Consider the following 19,553-nt stretch of genomic DNA (forward strand, 5'->3'; position numbering starts at 1 on the left):
TCGCTTTTTGACTACGGTCCGAAAACGTCGACGAGCATTTCTGCACCAGCCGCGGACCTCTGCTTCAGGTAAATTTGCCCAAGCTGTTAAAAAGGCTGACTTGAGATCAGGAAGACTCTTAAAAACTGTTCCCCCCGAGTCTTCTCTCCAGATTTGACCAGATGGCAAAGTCCATTGGGTTCAAATCTGGGGAGGAGGGGTGCCACATTTCCATACTCAAGAACGAGGAAAGATTTTCCTCGCAGCACTCTTGTGCTTTCAGCCAAATAATCATTGATATGATTTCTAAAACAAATTGGCCAATAAGAAAGCAGCATATTTTCTGGTGCCAAATTTATATTTGGTCTCAATAACAACGATTTTGAGAAAGTGTCCGGAGACATTTCTGTCGCCCGGTAGGATGTGGTGATGCATTTTGAATGAGTTTTGGAGGGATAGGCATGTCCATTAACAAGAAATATACAGCATAAAAAATGTGGCTGAACAATGGTCATGTGCTCTATTTAGGACTTCGACTCGAAGTTCGTTTTCTTTTGCATGACAATAATCTCAATATCATTTCTTGTGATCTTGGGTGTTTTTGACTGAGGAAAGCGTCGAATTTCCTCATATCCCATCTTGGAGTACCACGGGATTAGATCAGTTCGGCAGGAAGCTACCCAAGCTGATATTATGGGGCCCAGAGTCTCACAAAAAGCTACTAACTTGGTTCCAAATCCTTGGTGCTATCCATCACAACCACTTTGGTGTTCAATATTTGTACGAGTTTTGTTTCTACCAGAAAGAGATGTCTTGAACACTTTCAAAGAGATGTAAAGGTTTGATCGGCCTCAAATAATTTTTTTACCAGAAAATTAGTGCACTTCAAGACCTTAAATTATTTATGAGTCAGTAGTGAATGTTGTTACCTAATAATTGATACACATAGCCGCTAATCCGTTGCTTGAAAAATTGCATTTGCTTTATCGTTAATCCGTTACTTTTGTTCAAAATCAAAAGAATTTTTTCCATTGATCGCCGACCGATTTTGACACCAAAAGTAAGGTCGATTATTAACGATTAACGTTAGAAGATTGACGCCCACCTCTGCTAATATAGCAAGCTACCTAGGGTTCCTCAATATCTGATTAAATTGAAGGCCCAAAACGGTTTCGAATGAATTTGCTTGTGCCCTTGAAAAAGCAACTGAATAAACTTTTGTAGCAACTTCGAAATTCCAAGGGTAATTGAAATGATCTAGTTTTTTATATGAGCCGCAACTGCGCAGTACTGCGATGGGCCAAATTTGAATTAAGTGAGGAAATAAATGTTCCCATTGCAATGTCTAGTTTACATCTCGTACAAATAGTGTTGCCATTTAACCTGATGACTTTTCCGAACTGCCAACGGGCCAACATGAATGACCCCCTCTTCCTTGGAGACTGCTCGAACTGTTCCAACCAGGATTCCGTTCTCATCACGAATGATCCAAGTGTTGTCCAGACATTCTTCCACTTCATTCAGGGCCGAAAATCGAGCACAATTCTTGAACGCCAAACCGTCATCCCCGATTTCGACTTCATACGCCTCATTCACAAGGTCAAAAATGTCTTGACAATCTGTAAGCTGTGCTGCACTAAAACGTACGAATGTAAAGAATGAGTAAATGTGAGAGAATTGGAAATGAATCTGAATTAAGTGATGACTTCTTTTCTTACATGATAGTCATGATCGGTAGAATTTTTGATGTTGCGCCCTGGAAACAAGATTTTTCACTAAATTAAGCATTAGAAAATCAACAACACCGGATATGCCTTGCATCAAAACACGAAACCTTTCATACAATACAATGGCAAAAATCGCGTATTTTCATGGGGGAAATAGGCCTGATTGATATTCGTTTGAGTTCTGAATTACGCGTTGATTTTTTGTCGAATTTGTTGAGACATTTAGTACTGTCGGAAGTTCAGAAATTTCATTCATTACATTTATATTCGCCTCGTATCTGAAAAAAAAACAATTAGCATAACATTTTGCTACATTCAAGGATGAAAGCGTTGTGTGGGTTTCCAATGTGATAGAGGGATTAAAAAAGTCGTTTGAAATATCAGAGCCTGAAAAACGAAGGAACGAAGAGACTTTCTGCTGAAGTGTCGGGGGAAGGACATAAATAAAACACATTAAAACATGTCAAGGGGCAATCGGCAAAACTTAGCCGGCAGATTTCGGAAAAAGTGCCTTTGTTGTTTCATTTACTTAGTAAATACAAACCAAGAATCACATTAGAACTTACATTCAACCGAGCAGTCATCTAAGGTAAGTCTGATGTGTACTTCTTGTAATCTCATTAAGTTATAAAAGGCTTAGTCTGACGGTAAAAACTGGCTTATTTATGGAAAGGCTGCCCCATCCAAATTCCCTGATAGCCATGTCTCAAAAAATTTGCTCTGTAACCAAGGTTTAGTTAGCATTTGAGTATCTTTCGGATGGCCATTGAATCTGAATCAAAAATTGGGCGACGACTTGACGTCATCTTTTGTCTCGAATATGGATTTGAATCAAACAGATTCTACTACCATATAGGGCTTGCAAAGTACAGCACATAGTAAGAGGTCCCATCTCTGTTTGATTTGAGCAAGGAGCATCATCAAACCATGCAATCCATTCATATTGGAGAGGAGAAAAAATGGTGATGGTGTTTTTTTCGTTTCATTAGAACCGAACGAACCTTGATTCCCTTGGTTCAAAGCGATTATGTAACAAATGATGAAATCACGTCAACATCCATTGACAAACAGTTTAATTGCATGTTTGTTATGATTCAACTATTGAGAAGTTGTGAAAAGATGCACAAAAAGGGTTTTGCAAACTTTAAAATAAGGAAGGCTGTGAATGGCAATCAACCTGATTCATAATAGAAATCCAGGTACTAACCAAACCTCATTACTATTAGTGGTCATCTACTCCTTGACCTAGGTGCTTAATGACATAGGCAAAAGTCACCGTGTCCGCAATTTGCAACCTAAAGGCCATGCCCCTGTCCATCGTCCCATAAGTGGTCCCGAGACTGCCCGGTCCAATAAGTTTTCTCGAAGGCACCGCACGGTACTCCGAGAGTTTTAATAGGCCCAGAATTCTGCCGCGTCCCCCGTTGGAGTCAACTTTTTATTTTGCTCAAGTCAAAGAAGTTACCTTGAACTGTTGGGGCATGTGTCGCTTCTTTGTAAGCGATTCTCGAATTAGGCATACCCGACAGCCGAAGAATCTATTCCGACCATGGCAATCATCCAGAAGCAACCCTCCCTCTTCATCACCCATCCCCACAAGCAGCAACACCAACCAACCCGCCAACCCACCAAACTAACCATCCACCCACCCACCCACCAACCGACTACAGTACTAACTAGCCACCACCTGGTCCATCCAGGGAGTTGTACGCCTACACAGGAAGGGAACTTTTCCTTCAGTACATACATTCCCTAGGTACGACGTACATACGTACAAGCCGTGCTCACTTAAACTCACACATTGAGTGCATGCACCTACCACTCTATCTACGTATGAACATAGAAGTGGTCTTAGGTCAGTGCGATTTCTTTCCTTTTTTCCTTGAATCGTGCCACATTAGTCGTTGGCTCCAATCTGACCAACAACAATGCCATTCCATTGAAATGAGTTCCTCATATTGTTGTTAGTTAATCTAATAGTTTACTTTACTAAAGTGCGAATAACCATTCCGTTGCTTGATTTCCTTCAAAACTCGATTTCGCACCACCACACTGCCTTGTCCTGGCTTGGGCCCCAAAATGTGGGTTCAAGTTTGACTGTCAGTTGGTCGTGATGGCAATTGTCGAGCCATCCTGGCACTTGTACCCACGTACGTATGCCCACCACCTCCCCAGTCCTGGATTGAACATCTGGAATGCTTTGCCAATGATCTTAGGGACTCGCCCTGCTTGCTCCAAGTGTCCGTGTTTTGTGTCGCGGTGTCGCGGGTCGGCCGCTTGGTCGGGACCATGGATTTGGGCTGCCGACAAGAGCCACCACCGTGGTCGCTTTGACTGGCAAGGACACTCATCATCCGTCCCGTTCCCGCTCAAGCATCGAGAAGTTCGATTCGCGGGGAATTGTGGGCTACATGTCCAATAGGCGGTTTGCTCACCTAGGTGATGCTAGCCATGCTGCGGGTCCGAGGCTGAGCACGTTGAACCTAAACGGACATACTACATATTGCTGGCATCGTTGTAAAGCCGAGCCGGCGTTCGACCGAACGATCGTTTTCGTGGGATCGAGGAGCGACAAGTCCTCGAGCACACACGCAGACGAACGACCACTTGGTCGGGAGCCTTCCGAAAACAACATCACATATGCAACACGGAGGCGACGACGGCCCCAAAGCAACATCGTGGCCAACTTCGACAGTGAGAGCATCAGACATCTGAGCACATTTGCAAGTGAAAATGGAGCAATGTTGAATCGTTTTTAAAAAGCAGAAACGTGAACAAAGGCCAAAATACACAGAGTGAACGAACAGTGAGGTGACAACGGAGCTGACGCCCGGATTTGATCATGCCCGAGAACGGAATGAAAGTGCAATTTTGAACAGGTTCTCTCTTTCTCTCTTTTTTTTCTCTCTCTCTTCTCTCACTCTCTTTCGTTCTGTCCCTCGCTGTCCCCTCATCCACCTTCTTGTTCTCCGAATCCGTCTCTTGCCCAGTGCACAAGTGTTTAAGCAAGTGAATGTGAATGTGAGTGGGCTGTGGGTGGGTATTATTCTTATTGTAATCTCATTCCTGACGAGGGGTCAGCTGGGCGTTCATTTGGATCGTTGGGTGGTGATTTGAACGATCCCCAGTCTCTCAGGCCTCGATCCTTGTTTCAACCCTCTTTCGAGCCCGAACCGACATCATGACTGCGGACAGTAATCGCAAAGTGTCGGATGCGGATCGAGCCGGGTTCGTGGCCAGAAGTCCCGAGGGACACGCAGCCCGCTCCATGAGCATCAAGGGCCAAGAAGAGGTGTGGATCCAGATCCAGGCCAACACGTTCAAGAATTGGGTGAACGTGAACTTGGCCGAGGCCGGAGTGCGACCCATCCAGAGCTTCCAGAGCGACTTCTCGGATGGGACGGTGTTAGTGGCGTTGGTGGAAAAACTCCAGAAGAGACGATTACGTCACAACCAGAAACCGCACAATCAACACCACGAATTGGAAAACATCTCCATCGCCTTGGATGCCATTCAAGAGGATGGAATCAAGCTTGTAAATATAGGTAGGCCTTCCAGCTTCATTGTTGCTTCGGGGTATTACACACATATGTAGGCATAAATACAATAAAGGTTGGCCGTGATGCTACCACGACCAGGGACATGCGCGTATGTACAGTACGAAGTACAAGGAGGGATGAAAGAACACACCTGTTAAAAACTGGTGATGACTCAGCCGATCAAAAAGTTATTTTGAGATCGCGGGACAACTTAATGAAGCGCGTGAGAAAATTGGCAAGCTCAATCAGTGCTCAATAATGCATTCATAAGGGAGGGTTTGGCACCAAAGCCCTACCTTCAACCATTCTCGAGGATGGAACCAAATTCGGCACAGATGGTTTTTCGAGATTGAATGGCATGGAATTCTCCGAAACCAGACGAAAATGCATTGAAAACAGGAGTTTATTCTTGGCTCAAGTTTGAGAGAAGGCATGACATTTCCTGACATTTCATCGGAGCTCAGGTTGTTTCTTGTGACAATTAAACCGCTCATTTTCCTGCTCTGGCTGTGGAAAAACCAATCCCTGATCTTGTTCAACTGATCATGAACCAATAAATCATTTTTCCTATCAAACCACGAAGGAGAAAAAACCGTTCAGTCGTGGTTTTGAGTTTTCACTGAGGGCCTTTGGAAGATTCTGGTTTTATTGGCCAAATATGATTTAAAACTGGGGGCTTATTGCTTCCAGGTGTTCAAAGCCAGATCCATTAGTAGGGGGGTTGAAGCCGTCGAAAACCACATGGTTATTGACGAAACCCGTGATGGCGAGGCAATCCCATCAAATTGCTTAAATTGAATTGTTTGCCAAGTGGACTTCAGCTCCACTGAATTCATTCATTGTCCGGAAGGCGTTCAATCGGCGACTATAAACCAATAAACCCGGTGAAACTTGAATGATGAGGATGTTCGTTTTGTTGCCCGACAATTAGGGAGGAAAGTTTTTAAAAGTCTACCCCGAGGTTCACATGTAAGGGGCAAAAAAGCCCTTGGGGAATGACGAAAAACTTGAAACTAGAAACTTGAAACTTGCTTTTTGTTCGACAGTGTATTGGCACGTGGGCGAGATTTCTTGACGAATTTTGGACGCTCCTTGTCTCACGAATACTCTATTGGATGTTGTCGCAAACTCTGTTTTTGCGTGTGCATGCGTGTTTCTGAAAGTTGTCTCCGATAACGGAAGTCGGTGTATTTTTAATGTCTTGTCCTGATCTCGTGAAAAGATATTTTTTCATTGAATTGATCTTGATCTTGGTTCCGACAAAAGCACGTTTATGCATATTCGGGTGTACTTTCCGCTGAAAATGGAATATCATTTGTCAACTGGGATGTTAATTGTCAAGCCTATGCATCCATCCTCCATTGAAAATGGCAAGTCCCGTCGACTGGTTTCCAAAAATATTTTTTGACGAAGTATTTTTCAAGTCCCCCTCTAATGAGCGTGTCCCGTGAGAGGATTTTTGAATTTGCCGGTAGCCTTCCACCGAATACCAGCATATACAATACTACGTACGTACGTAGTTGAGTCGTCAAGGAGTTGCACAAGCGAGGTGATCCAAGTGGCATGAATTTTTATGGACCCACGGAGAGTGATCGCGATTGAGAAAACAAGAGGAGGAGAAATTCCTCCATGATTTGAGTTAAGGGAACAAACCCCTCATTTGCATTTCTTGGAACTTCTTCCGAGTCATCTTTTGCATCTTGACTTCTAGCCATTACCATCTACTGTATGTACATGTATTGGTATGCATGCACGTATGTATATTTCCCCTCGTACCAACGCATGGACCTAGTACGTACGAAAGTACAATACTATGTACCAGTACTTTTACTCATTCAAGCACCTTGCACTAGAAGTTGAATCATTGAGCGGGGGACTGAGTGCGAAGGAAGAACGGAAATAATGAGATCACCGTGAATCGCTATGAAATCCACTTCCAAATAAGGGTTTCCAAATGAGATCTATCATCATCATCAAGATCTTCTGAGGCCTCAAACGGATCATTACGAGAGGTGGAAACCCCTCTTAGAGAGTAACTAGCAGCCGTCCGTACTTGAAAGCCAACTGGATGAATTGAATGAATGTCGAGTCGTCGTCGACGCTTTCGACGCTTTCCTCCAAGGGTGTTTGTGCATGCATACATACGTATACACATACATGTTCGGGCTGGGTCATGGTGGATTGGGAAAAAACACTTCTCTCTTTTGTCCCTTAAATAGGCCTGAACGATGTTGACTGATGTCCCTGGACAAGATGGCCAAACCGACCATTCCCGACTGCTAGCATTCCCATGGTTCTTCTACGCCTACGAGCGCATTGATGAACTTTGCAACTTGAATTGGATTTCATGGAATGCCTTCACAAACCGAGCAGTCAAAATTTGAACGCACAAATGTGCACAAACTACATACTCGTACGTAGTCGTCCCTCCAGTAGAGGATCCATTTTCTTGGCGTGTATCCATCGAGTCAAGGAATTCACGTGTGGTCAGACCATTTACGAGAAAAACGAGAAGAAACATCATTTATCCCTCTGTATATGTGTACCTACTATGTGGACGTCAAGCGATTGCATCCAGTTCCAAAGCTTGGTCCAATGTCCATGAGAGCCTCCTGCGTGTTACTTGGCCATTTATTTACAAAATTTCGAGTGGCTTCCGCGTCAAAAAATTCAGATCCCCCACCTTCAACTTGGGAAGGAGAAGAATGGAGGATGTGCCCCGAGTTTGTGGCTCATTGTTGATACTCTACGTACAAAGCGTAATTGGCTGCCTGAATATTTTTTTTGCTTGCCTGGCAATAGACAGGCCAATTATTAGCATCACGGCTCGCTCGATACGAGACAATACATTTTCAATAAAATGGATAACTGTACCGCCTAGTACATTGCAAATCAATTGCAGCTCGTATTAAGACCGGGTGAATTGACATGCAAATTGCTCCGGAAACAATGATAAACAAGGATCTGTCAGGTCAATACGACAATCGTCAAAGGAACACATTCCTGAGCCTTTGAGCCGCTTTTTCCACTCTGTCTCTGTATGTACGCGTGGACTCGTAAATAAGTGGGAACGTACGTACATGTATCTCTCTGTGGTGATTTGCGGCAATGCCATAGTTGTGGCCAGGATGGCGCCAGGAGTCTCGCTTCGGATTGATCAGTTTTAATCAAGGGTGTTCTTTAATCGCATCCAAGCTCCTGTTGTCATCCAAGGACGTTTTTGAAACCGGAGGACTGAAAATTGATTGCACAATCCAGTAGTGTGGAAGGAAATTCGGTCATTGGTTCAGGAGTCCACTTTTATGTTGGTCATGTCTGGATGGATGGATGCCTGAGTCAGGGAGGGAGAGACCGGTTAGTTGATTTTTATTTTGGTACGTACAAACAAGTGGAGATGGATGTTTTGCGTGTCTAGTCCATCAGTGAAGGAGTCTCCGGTGAGAGGTTAACAATGGCATGTTCTTCATGGATGTTTTATTGAACTTCGGATGAAGTGTGTATGTACAATCTAGTTGGTTGTTGGAGGAAGAAGAGGGCCCCACATTGCCAACTACTAGGTAGTCTACTAACTAGGGTTGAATGTTTTGTGGCGTGTGCATTCCCGAAGACTTCGGAGCCTCTCGCGACAAATAGGCTTTGTGAATACTGTGCGTAGACATTTTTTGGCTGAATTTAAATGACTTCTCTGGTTTAAATCGGCCTTTTGGAATGATTTGGAAAGTCTTTGCAATATAACTTGCTGAAAAAAAATCTGATATTACATTATGCTCTGCGCTAAACGCTGTAAATAAAACTACAGTATTTTCGTATATATTTGTATTATACTGTAAATCGGATTATAGAGTGGTTTTACCCATCATGAGATTGGAACATTGTTGAAAATCGAGCAGGAATAAGATATTCCATGTTATGACACGTAGGTCTGAAAGATCGGGATAAAAATATAGTAACAACTATTATGTAGTACTGCTACTGCTACCTACCATTATTCGTATATTTCAAACCAAGCTGAAATATGCGCTAAAGCAAAAGCGTTACTCAGACGGTAAAATCGAGAGCAAACGCTTGTCGTCCAGGTCAATCCCGTCGTCCTCGCGTGTCTTTTGGTATTGCACCGTATTTAATACCACACATGTGCGTTCGTACATTTGAGCTTGATGCGGAGATCTGCGCGCCCTACAGTACACTACTCGTTGTGTGGAAGCACATTGCAGATGCTTCCGACGAAGCTTGAGCTTGTCAGCTTTAGAAAAGTCCCGTTGGGCAACTTTTGAGTATTTCCGGGATCTTTGTCTGAACACTCCAAGGTGGCATCATCGTCATCATCTTTGAGACCTCGCGGATCTAATTTCCGTACAAAAGCAGCGGCAGCTTCGATATTAAAATGAAGCCACATTGTTGTTTGCTTTGAGCATGGATCCCTTCCCCNCTTCTCCCTCCCTTCCATTACATACCTGCCTACCGTAAGACATATTCGTCCCTGCCCTCGTGGTCTGAAATGTAGCCGAATGATTTGGTGTCATTAGAAGGGCCTTTGGAGGGTAATTATCCTGGACTCACAAATTCCGAGAGACTCTGTCGGCCTCCCCAACCCAAAACAGATGCACCCCCCTTGAATGGGTTTGGAGACCGGAATGCTGATTCTATGTTGATAACTACAACCACTCGGCAATGCATGTCCGTCCACCAACGAATGAAGGGCCAACGAACCAACCAACCTCGAAGAAGCAAACGAAGAAGGCAAAGGACCTGTGTCCTTGAATCAGGTTGGCGACCGTCCCTCTGTCCCTCCGTCTGTCCGTCATCCACACTTTTCATCTCTCTTTCTTCCTTTCCTTCGTTCGTTCGTTCTTTCGTTCTTTCGTTGGTTGGTTGGTTTTTCTTTCTTTTTTTCTGTATCTCTCTCGCTCGCGCGGCTCTGGTTTGACGTTTCCTGTTGGTTCTTCTTGTGCTCAACCAGCGAGGCAAATGGACAAATCAGACACAAATCGTGAAGTAGAACAGACATCTCCGACTGAGCCAAGATGAACTTGAAGGGAACTAACGAGCTTTTACACACCTTGTTTACGAGCCTTCCGTTCGGTCCTCAATCCAAGTGTGAACTAACGAATGGTTTGTGTCACTGGCGGGGGATTCGAAACTGAGAGGCTTCAAAAAGGCACCATCCTATTGGGATGTTAAAGTAATCAGTACTCACCTACTCTGAGAATTTTATCATCTCGTCACGGAGTCAATTTTTGGGATCTTGAGGTCAATCAGGGCACCAAAAAAGTCTCCGCTCGGAAATCATCAATGTAATCACCGTTCCTTCCATCTTAGATGAGTCATGATTAATGAACTAATCCCTTCCTCTCTCTTGTGTTTTCGCGGAACCGAAATAACCAACTAGAAAAGGTCAACCAAAAATTGTCACCGAAATTTATGAGCTACTTTGCTTAAGTGCATTTTGCCCAGGTCCATCCGATTCAATTCAGGGTCAAAGATCTTTGAAGGGCCCCGCGAGTTCGCAGGTCTCTTTCATACCTCACATAGAGTTAGTGTCGTGAATCCTGGCCTCTCTCAAAAGGCTGTCATAGCCTTCATGTTCATTCAAATACGTGGGGAATGATTTGATTTCACTCCTCATGCCCAGTTTCATGTCCATATATTCCTTCTTGGCACGTCCGCTCGCCAAGGTCGACATGCCTCACTCCTCAAAAACTGGATCTGGACACTCACGGAGTGGGTCTAAAAAAGGTTTCTATTAATCTCTGGGTCCTCGACATTTTTGACAGTCTGAAATACCTGTCTACCCTGATCAATCATGACTCTGTTGCTGCAATTGAAATACCGTAGCATAGCCATGCTCATATACTAAATATCTCCAATCCCGAGTGAGCTTCTTATCTAAACCAGGATATATTTTAAGACTGGCAAATCTTTGCCGGTGTTATTACTGCTCATGAATAACAACGAGATGCCTGACGCAATAAAGTTGTTATCAGCTCATTGCGTTGAGCTTTTGCGGCATTAGCCATTCCAGAGAACCAAGAAGCAAACAAAAATATAAGCTTCCAGAGAGGTGGTTTTTCATGCCAGCTTGGGCATTGCATTTGGAAGTCCGACAACTCCAATTTGTAGCATTGATCCTGGATTCCTGGGCTTCAAACGCTAATAGGAAGGAAAGGGTGGGCACGTTGGGGGTTATTCCACCTATTCTGAACTGAGCACACACACACATGGTTAGGCTTTTTATGATCAGGAAATCCATTAGACCATTCTGTTCTTCTTGTGCTCTTGGGTGGATGACGGTTGGTTGGTTGGTTGGTTGGTACTCAGCAGTGCACCCAAGAACCAAGAAGAACCACTTGAGACGTCTTGAGTCTGAATTCTCGAGCTTGAGCATTTATCTTTCGCTTGAAGTGAACATCGTAAATACCATCATGAAATCGACATATCTCGAATCTCTTTTTTTCTGGAGGAACAACGTCTATTCAAAGGCATGCACGCACACATATATTTATTCGTCGTTTCATATGAAAATGTCGTCTCAGGCGATTTCCATTTCCTCCATCTTCATAATGTCATATCTAGAAATGTCCTCCCTACTTTCAATTCTACTACTTAAACGAGTAGGGAAAAGTGAGATGACAGATCGCCAACCATGTGTGCTTTGCTTATTTTACATCAAGCACTCGGTGGACTACTGAACACCATGGAACGAGAGACCTTAAACCCGATATTAAAAGTGTTCACTTGTTAGTCCTCAAAATCTTAGAGTGACGTTGAAGACTACATTGACTCAAATACGGCGGTTTTAAATCAAAGAACTTTGATCGGTCTATCACATTGGACTATTGGCTCTAACTCATCACTGAACAAACTGTTTCAAACTGATTTCCGTTGGCTCTAACTGTCTTGCTAAATGTACCCGTTCAATATCATTAATGCTAAGTCTCTTGCTCTCTTTTCATGTGGTAGAACAACTTTGAGAATAGAGCAACAATGATAAAAAGAAAGGATATTTTCGAGTGATTGTCCAAGGCACTTGCTTCCCATGCTCGTAAAAGAGGACGTCCAGAGGTCCGCTGGAATATCACCATGTGCTGGAAATGTGAGTCTTCTTTTAAATGAACCTATTAAGAGTTGTTGGCTAGCTAGCCAGCTAACAAGCAAGCCAGTCAGCAAGCAAGCAAGCAAGCAAGCAAGCAAGATCGGCGTTGTAAATGTGCTATCATGAAGTGTTGTACGTACTAGTACTAGAGCACATTAAATGGATGCCTGTTCAATGAGTGGTCCCAGTGCTTTATCAAGACAAAAGAGAGGAGGGTGCAAGAAATCGTGACAGCATTAAATGCCTTAGATGACTAATTGTTGTTCTCAAATGCGACAAGGATCCTCGTTCGTCCCTCAATGAAGGGGAGACCCAAATAAGGAAGTGGTTAAGGAGAAGGAGGAGGAGGAGAAGCACGCGTGTTTTTTTCGCACAATACGTAGAGAACGTACGAAAAAGAGCTTCACAAATTGTCAACACATTAATCTTTAAATGCTATCAGATTGCCATCTCACAATTGGAGGCTTCCATACAACCTGCCACAAAAATCGAGCCATACTCCGAAACCAATTTGAACAAAGCCGCCTACCCATGTCTCAAAATATGCTCTCAACGGAGTAGATACCATGGATAGTGTACTCTTCCGACAAATTTGGCAGGGATGATATCAGGTGTCTCTTTTAGATCAAAAGATTTGTGCCCCTCAATAAGAAAAGCGCGTCCAAAATCAGTTACAAGTCTCGGATACAATTAGTGGATTTGCAGCACTCCAAATATCGAGATATCATGTGTTCCCTCCCTCCTGTTGTGCCCTGAAGAAAAGATGGAAACGGCATTGCGCCTTTTGTACAAAAGAAGTCAAAGAGTCTTCCTGTATCACATATACTTCACGGAATTTTGAGCTTTCTGGTCCATTCAGACCTCGGTGCTACAATCGGATTATTAGAGCAGGCCCTCAAATGAATGCCCCCCCCCCTTTTAGACACGCACACTCATTGGTTGATTTGTTTCTTCTCGACTAAAAAGCTCTCTTTCTCCGACGTCTTGGAATTAATGCCATTGTCATTCAAATGTGGATTCATTGGTGTCTCCTCCATTCATCGGGTTCCAAATGTATCGTTGTCATGAATGCCTCCGCGCATCCAAATATACTTCCCATGTATGGCTACTGCCATGCCTCTGGGTTGGCTCTTTGGTAGGTTATGCAGAGGGTTCCTCAGGATTTCTTCTCCTCTGTCGTCTGTGCTAGTGTTTTCTCGAGACATGCCCCCCCTCCTCTCCACCCTCCCTCCTTCTTCTCCAAAGACTTTTTCATGCTTGACATGACCAGTCCATCAATGGGCTGTCAATTCGTATTTTTTCATATGCATGATGAAGGCTAAGTCGAGCTTGTCCATCTCAATTCTCTGTGGAAAGAAGCACGACTTGACTTGAAGAGACGAGTGGATCTGCTGGCCAAGCTGAGGAATCAATCAAAGATGAGAGCCATTCAACTCGAGATCTTTGGATATTAAGAAGAAGAAGGAAGGAAAAAAAAAAGAAAATCAATACCCGCCAAAGACCTCCGAGACATCCTTATATACATCTTTGATCAGACGGAAACTATTGGCTACTTCATGGCAACCACATCGACCACCCATTTCAGCACTCTTCTGTGAGGCAAGCTTTCTGCCCTGATCCCTCTCCGATACTTTGAACATGTGTAAAGCTTATTTTGGGACATTCCTCAAGGCTCGAAGGAACGTACGTAGGTGGATCATTCACCATGTAGTTATTGTAGGTAGGTTGGTTGGTTGGTTGGTTGTGTAAAATGAAAACTTGTACACTCCAAACCGAGCGAGGAGCCAAAATTTGAAGGAATTGATGATGATGTTGGCAATTGCAAACCACTCCACATCCACCACCACCACCGTCACCACCGTCACCACCGCCGCCATCGGTTGAGCCTTTGTGAGGAATATTTCTCAAACGACCCCACTCAGAAATCTCAATCCTTGAAGTTTTTGAAACTAATGCGACATCATGGCACTGCACATTGTATCAGAAGGAAATGCATCAGGCTATGATCCAAATTTGGAGTGGATCCTTGAAGTGAGAAGGAGAACGGAAAGAGTTCCATCTTTCAACCCAACCGTACTATATTCAGATCAGATCAAAGTCTTGGCCAATTATAGTCAGGGTTTGTCATGAGTTGAGAGAGATGGCTGCTCGACACGCCCTCTGTGGATGAGATTCATTTACCGGATAGTGCTCGCTGATTATGTGCTGGCCGATAGATAGGCATCTTAATTGCAGGAAAATGCTTCCAGTCCAGAAGACTCTGTCAAGGACATCATAATGTGAGGGAGGTGTCAAGCCAGCTTCTCAACCCGTGGTTAAACCAATTACCTCAGCGAGAAACCCCGGAAAGGGCATGCCTGCCCTTTAAGCGGGGATTTTAGTCGTTCGAGACAAGAGAGATTCGTCATCAATTTGCAAAAAAAATATAATAATTCTCCTGGCCCAGGGAACATTTACTACTTGATTGTGGGCTTCATGCCGAGCTTTGATTTTCTATCATATTGTGATTCGTCAAGATCTACTTTGGATGACGAGGGAAGATCGAGATAAGATGAAACATTGTCTGAATGACGAAGGAAAAACAAGAGTAGGGAAATGTGTCTTTAGTCTTGCTAGGAGGCAACATATGTTAAGAAATACTCATCACTGAAGTATCCAATAAAGAAAACACATGGTGAATGGTAAAGAGATTCAACTCACTGGGCACTGTTTTCTACAAATGACATGGGCAATCAAAATCACTCAGTCAATCGAGCCTTCGAACCCAACTTTGTCAATAGCCTTTTTAGTCTGATGTTTGTACAGTATATTTAAATGTACATTGAGCTCATGGTCCTTTGCCGCCGTTGCGAATGATTAATTCTGGAAAAAAATCGGTTAGTACAACAGGTTTAGGTTTCTCAGCTTGTACAGTTTGAAATAAGTACTCGAATTGCTTTAAGCTTCATACTTTAGATGAATCTGGGTAGTGGATTCTAATCTGTTCCATAAAAAGTGTCATTTCTTTTCTTGCAACTTCAGGGGTCAAAGACACAAAAAGCAAAACAATTCCTTGCTCTGAGCACTTTTGGTTGGCTTCGTTTAAGAAGAAAAGGACAAACAAATAGCACCAAGTATTAAGGGTAAAGTTTCTTGGGCGACAAATCTTCATGGAATGGTCAAATATATAATTTTGCTTATCCATGACTATCCGTTCCATGGCTTATCCCATCAAAAGCACAAGTTATTAGTCTTGAACAAGTTGAAATTGGGAAATCATCCGACCCACTTTTAGGAGTTAATCTCGATTCAGCTCTTTTAAAGTCAAAGTCAAATTTGTCATGCATTGGTGTACGCTTTGGAAGAAGATTCTTATTCTCCTAAAAATCTGTCTATGGATAATTCTTCAAGCCATTTTCGTATTGATTTAAATATGACATCAAGCACTTTACGCCCCAATGCTCTCCAACGGTGAGAGTCAACACTGTTTCTCACTACCATCAATTTAGATTGGCCATCAAATATTCACGTGGGACATATAGTACTTAACCTTTTGATGGGATCATAGGACTTCCAGCTTTTCATTCCAAGGGATAACTCGTTATCTAACTGACTAACTGACTGTCTGACTGTGCAATATCGTCCAACCGTCCGTCCATCCGTCCATCGGTTCGGATTCATGGTGGGTGACCAATCCATTTCTTGCACTCGTAATGGGGAGTGACTAATGAAACACATGCTTGTTGGGCTGGTCCTGGATGAAAAGCCATCTGGATGGATGTTGGAAAGAAAGACCCAACGGATGGACGAGAAGATGTGTCATCATTAGGCCAATATAGATCATACATCCCGAGCCAGAATCTCTAGAGAGCTACAGAGAAAGAGGCGAGCACACACAAACACACGTAAATACGTCTGGTCATTTATCAAAACCCCCAAGGGCGGCTCCTTATTCGAAGCAGAGTATGCGTATATACCACTGCACGTACGTAGATATACATGTAGTACACTGTATACAAGTACTACATACGTACATAACATAGCCAGAGACACAGACAGCGAAAACACGATGACTGCCATGGATTTCCGAGGATCTTCCAACTAACTAGGAGTGCCATGGATTTGACCACGGGACAAAGGCAGGCTTTGGTGGACCGTTGGAATGGCATTGACCCATATTTTGGTATTTAGGGACGGGAGGGTTCCCAACTTGAGATTATTTCAGATCCTTTGTACGTTGTTGTGTGGCCTAGATTTCCATGAATTTGGAGGGGATTCCGAGCCTTGTCCTGAAATATACATTCGAATAGAATACCCGGCTCAACGTACACTACATATACATACGTGTACGTACGTACACGTCAGGTCGGATGGTTGATGTCCACTTCATCTTTTCAGGAAACACGGACATTAACAATGGAAATCTCAAATTGATCCTGGGATTGATATGGTCCTTAATTGCCCATTATCAATTAGGGGCCTCCAATTTTCCACCAAAGAAGCTCATGCTCTCATGGCTCAAGGTATGTGGACAAACCTGAATACAACGTCGATTTCAAAAGTTATTCACGTCATGCTCTTCTCTAGGCCGTTCTACCCGATTGCAACATCAAGAACTTCACCAACGATTGGAACAATGGCATTTACTTGAGTGCTTTGTTGGACTACTGCCAACCAGGCCTGATCCCCCATTGGCGGAAACTCAACCCAAACAATGGGTAAGTGTAGACAAAAGTCAATGACACTCACTTAACTACTTGATGACTGTGATCTCGGCCCAGAAAGGCCCTGAAGTACTAGCCATGTGCTAGACTGTATTAGGGCGGTGGTTCAACATTTTTTTGAATATTTGAAACCGGAAGGGTGGCTTTTATTGCGCTCATGTGGTAAGTTGAATATCCACTTGCAAAATTCTTGAAGCACCTTCAGAAGTTCGCCTACTCATCCTAAAGTTGGGCCTCAAGTTTGCAATCTGCACTTGGGTCACCTTTTCGGACCAGAATGAACAATTGAACATCCATGGCATCCTTAAGTGGACGTTTTCTTGCCGGGAAGAAAGAAAGGCGTGAGGGTTTGGTTTTCCTGTTTGTTCTTTCCGTTACCGGGTGCGAACGATGAAAGGCGAACTTTTGAAGGGAGTTGAAACGGTCTAATCTTCAAAATGTCCTCGCAATGATTGAAATGATCTATTATACCATGAGAGCTATAACCGTTTGACGAATTTGATATTGTCAACTGACATATATTTAGTATAAAGAATTAATGGCAAATAGTTTATAGGTATATATGAATAGTGTTCGAGCACCTCTCTGAGCATAACTATCCCTATGGAAAGAGTGGGGCCATTAGCATTTGCTCCACAATGTGTACGATTTCGATTGAAATTGCAAATGAAATAAGTAGTCGACAAAGCAGTCCTTCTTCAACATTGGTTAAAGTTTGCTCTCAAGATATCACTTCGAGGAATATGCTAAATTGGCTGTTTGAGTAAGTGTTCAATTCCCCATTTCATGTCGATCTTATTATCAAAAATGCACAACTGTCTAAGGAATCAAAACTATACTCCAAGTGCATAGCATTCGTCTCAAAGTAATTCTGACAAGTCGATCTTTGCCAACCTTCACCTGCAACTGATCCCTCCCTACCAACCCACTAACCCACCTACCTATTCCAAGAGATGGAAAGGCAGAGATGAACTCGCCCGGTCTCCTCACTTTATTGTTTAGTGCGTGCTCGGACTATTAAGGGAAGAAATAAAGTTGCGAAATTGAGTCACTGTTGTCTGAAATGAAGGTTATAAAGAAAAAAAGAATGAGTCCGGCCTTGAGCCTTCTCTTCCTTTCAGTTAGAGCCCTACATACCATATATGAACTCGTCCATCTTTCCAGCCCCGAGAATTGCAAACGTGCCATGGAACTGGCCCAAAGGAGCTTCAACATTCCCTCCGTTTTGGAACCAGAATACTTGGCCTCACCACATTTAGACGAACTCTCAGGAATGACTTACTTATCCTACTTCATGAAGGAAGAAGACAGCCCTGGATACTATGCCACTCTAGATTGGGTCAAGAGTCAGATTCCGACCCAGCGGATCAATAATTTCAGGGTAAGGCGTCATGAAGTTCGTAATGTTAGTTCATTGGAGGGGCTCTTTTTGATTGTACATGTACATTATGTAGACTGATTGGAACGATGGCTTGGCAGCGGCTGCCCTAGTAAAGGCCAAGGGAGGACCAGTGCCTGGGTTCCACGACATGGACAATCATCCCGAGAATTGGGTGTCGAATCTGGAAGTGTCTCTGAAAGGTGGGAAGAAAGTGGGCGTGACCCCGGTGATGGACGCTCGGGACATGGCCAGTCCTAATGTGGAATATCTCGGAGTCATGTCTTGGGTGGCTCAGTTCCAATGGATCAATGACCGAGTGGCACCCGGGGATCGGCTGGAAATTCAATGCACCACCAATAAAGTTCGACAAGACGAAGAGGTGCGGAAACAAATGACCGGGAAAAGAGGATATGTGTTTTTTGCTCAAGATTCAATCTTGTCCGTCTGTTCCAGGTCCACTTTAAGCTGGATGTGCTGGACAAGGACTTTCACCAAGAGTCCATTACGGCCGAGGTTATTGGTCCATCCGGTCCCATTTACATGGACTTTGATATGGACCCATCCGGTGGTCGAGGGTTCTTCAAGCCTGATGAGATGGGCATGCATGAGCTGCTCGTGAAGAATGAGGGAGAGCCTATCCGTGGTGCTCCTCACTTTATGCGAATCATGCCAAAGTCGAAAAAGGACTACGATGGTGATTATGGTTTCCATTTTCTATTCTCTGTCAGGTTCATTAGGATCCCAGGTACCTTTTCTGATGGCAAGTCTGAGGTAATGGGGTGATTTGAGTGGAAGATAGGTGGTGGTAGCAGCTCCTCGTGCCCATCGGCGAGCAAAGAATCCTCTTCAAAGGTCCATCAATTTTACCTAAAGAATATCTCTCTCTTTCGTTCTTTCTTTCTTTCTCTCTCTCTCTCTCTTCTCTTTGAGGGTGCCCTGTTTCGTTCCATCGAGTTCTAAGATCGTAAAAGTCGATCCCCCAAACCTTTACTCGTTAAATCCTGCTGCCTCTACCTTTCCCCCGGCACCTTCTCAAGGCCAAAATGAAACAGGAGAAAAAAGAAAGAGAAAGACAGGGAGAGAGAGAGAGAGAGAGAGAGAGAGAGGGAAACAGGAGCCTGAAGTAAATGA

At 43.6% G+C, this 19,553-nt stretch overlaps 2 protein-coding genes across 3 annotated transcripts in view; one reads left to right on the forward strand and one right to left on the reverse strand.

Moving 5' to 3' along the window:
* Positions 1-318: 318 nt before the first annotated feature.
* Positions 319-1,927, reverse strand: LOC131879105 (uncharacterized). 2 transcript variants are annotated; one of them, XR_009373093.1, is made up of 3 exons: positions 1,698-1,927; positions 1,363-1,615; positions 319-741 (listed from the first exon to the last, which is right to left on the reverse strand). XR_009373093.1 is itself a non-coding variant. In XM_059225316.1 (3 exons), exons 1-3 carry the CDS (start codon positions 1,706-1,708, stop codon positions 504-506), a joined length of 486 nt encoding a protein of 161 aa, XP_059081299.1. In that variant the 5' UTR covers positions 1,709-1,924; the 3' UTR covers positions 319-503. The 2 variants fall into 2 exon arrangements, 1 of the variants encoding a protein (XP_059081299.1); XM_059225316.1 differs by having other exon boundaries at positions 319-725; positions 1,698-1,924.
* A 2,951-nt stretch (positions 1,928-4,878) lies between these two features.
* LOC131878933 (uncharacterized) overlaps positions 4,879-19,553 on the forward strand; it is a gene marked incomplete at its 5' end in the record, with an annotated part of 49,490 nt that continues 34,815 nt past the window's right edge. The window contains 6 exon segments of the mRNA XM_059225089.1: positions 4,879-5,251; positions 16,716-16,840; positions 16,905-17,035; positions 18,206-18,422; positions 18,496-18,801; positions 18,876-19,116. Of these exon segments, the coding sequence (XP_059081072.1) occupies positions 4,888-5,251; positions 16,716-16,840; positions 16,905-17,035; positions 18,206-18,422; positions 18,496-18,801; positions 18,876-19,116 (1,384 nt within the window).

The sequence above is a fragment of the Tigriopus californicus genome, chromosome 4 (genome assembly GCF_007210705.1).
Source record: "Tigriopus californicus strain San Diego chromosome 4, Tcal_SD_v2.1, whole genome shotgun sequence".
Classification (NCBI taxonomy): domain Eukaryota; kingdom Metazoa; phylum Arthropoda; class Copepoda; order Harpacticoida; family Harpacticidae; genus Tigriopus; species Tigriopus californicus.

Bases quoted from the DNA above. Each gene is read 5' to 3' on its own strand.
- LOC131879105 (XM_059225316.1), bottom strand. The intron at 726-1,362 runs GTTAAATGGCAA...TGTGATGGATAG, and splicing joins CAGTTCGGAAAAGTCATCAG to CACCAAGGATTTGGAACCAA.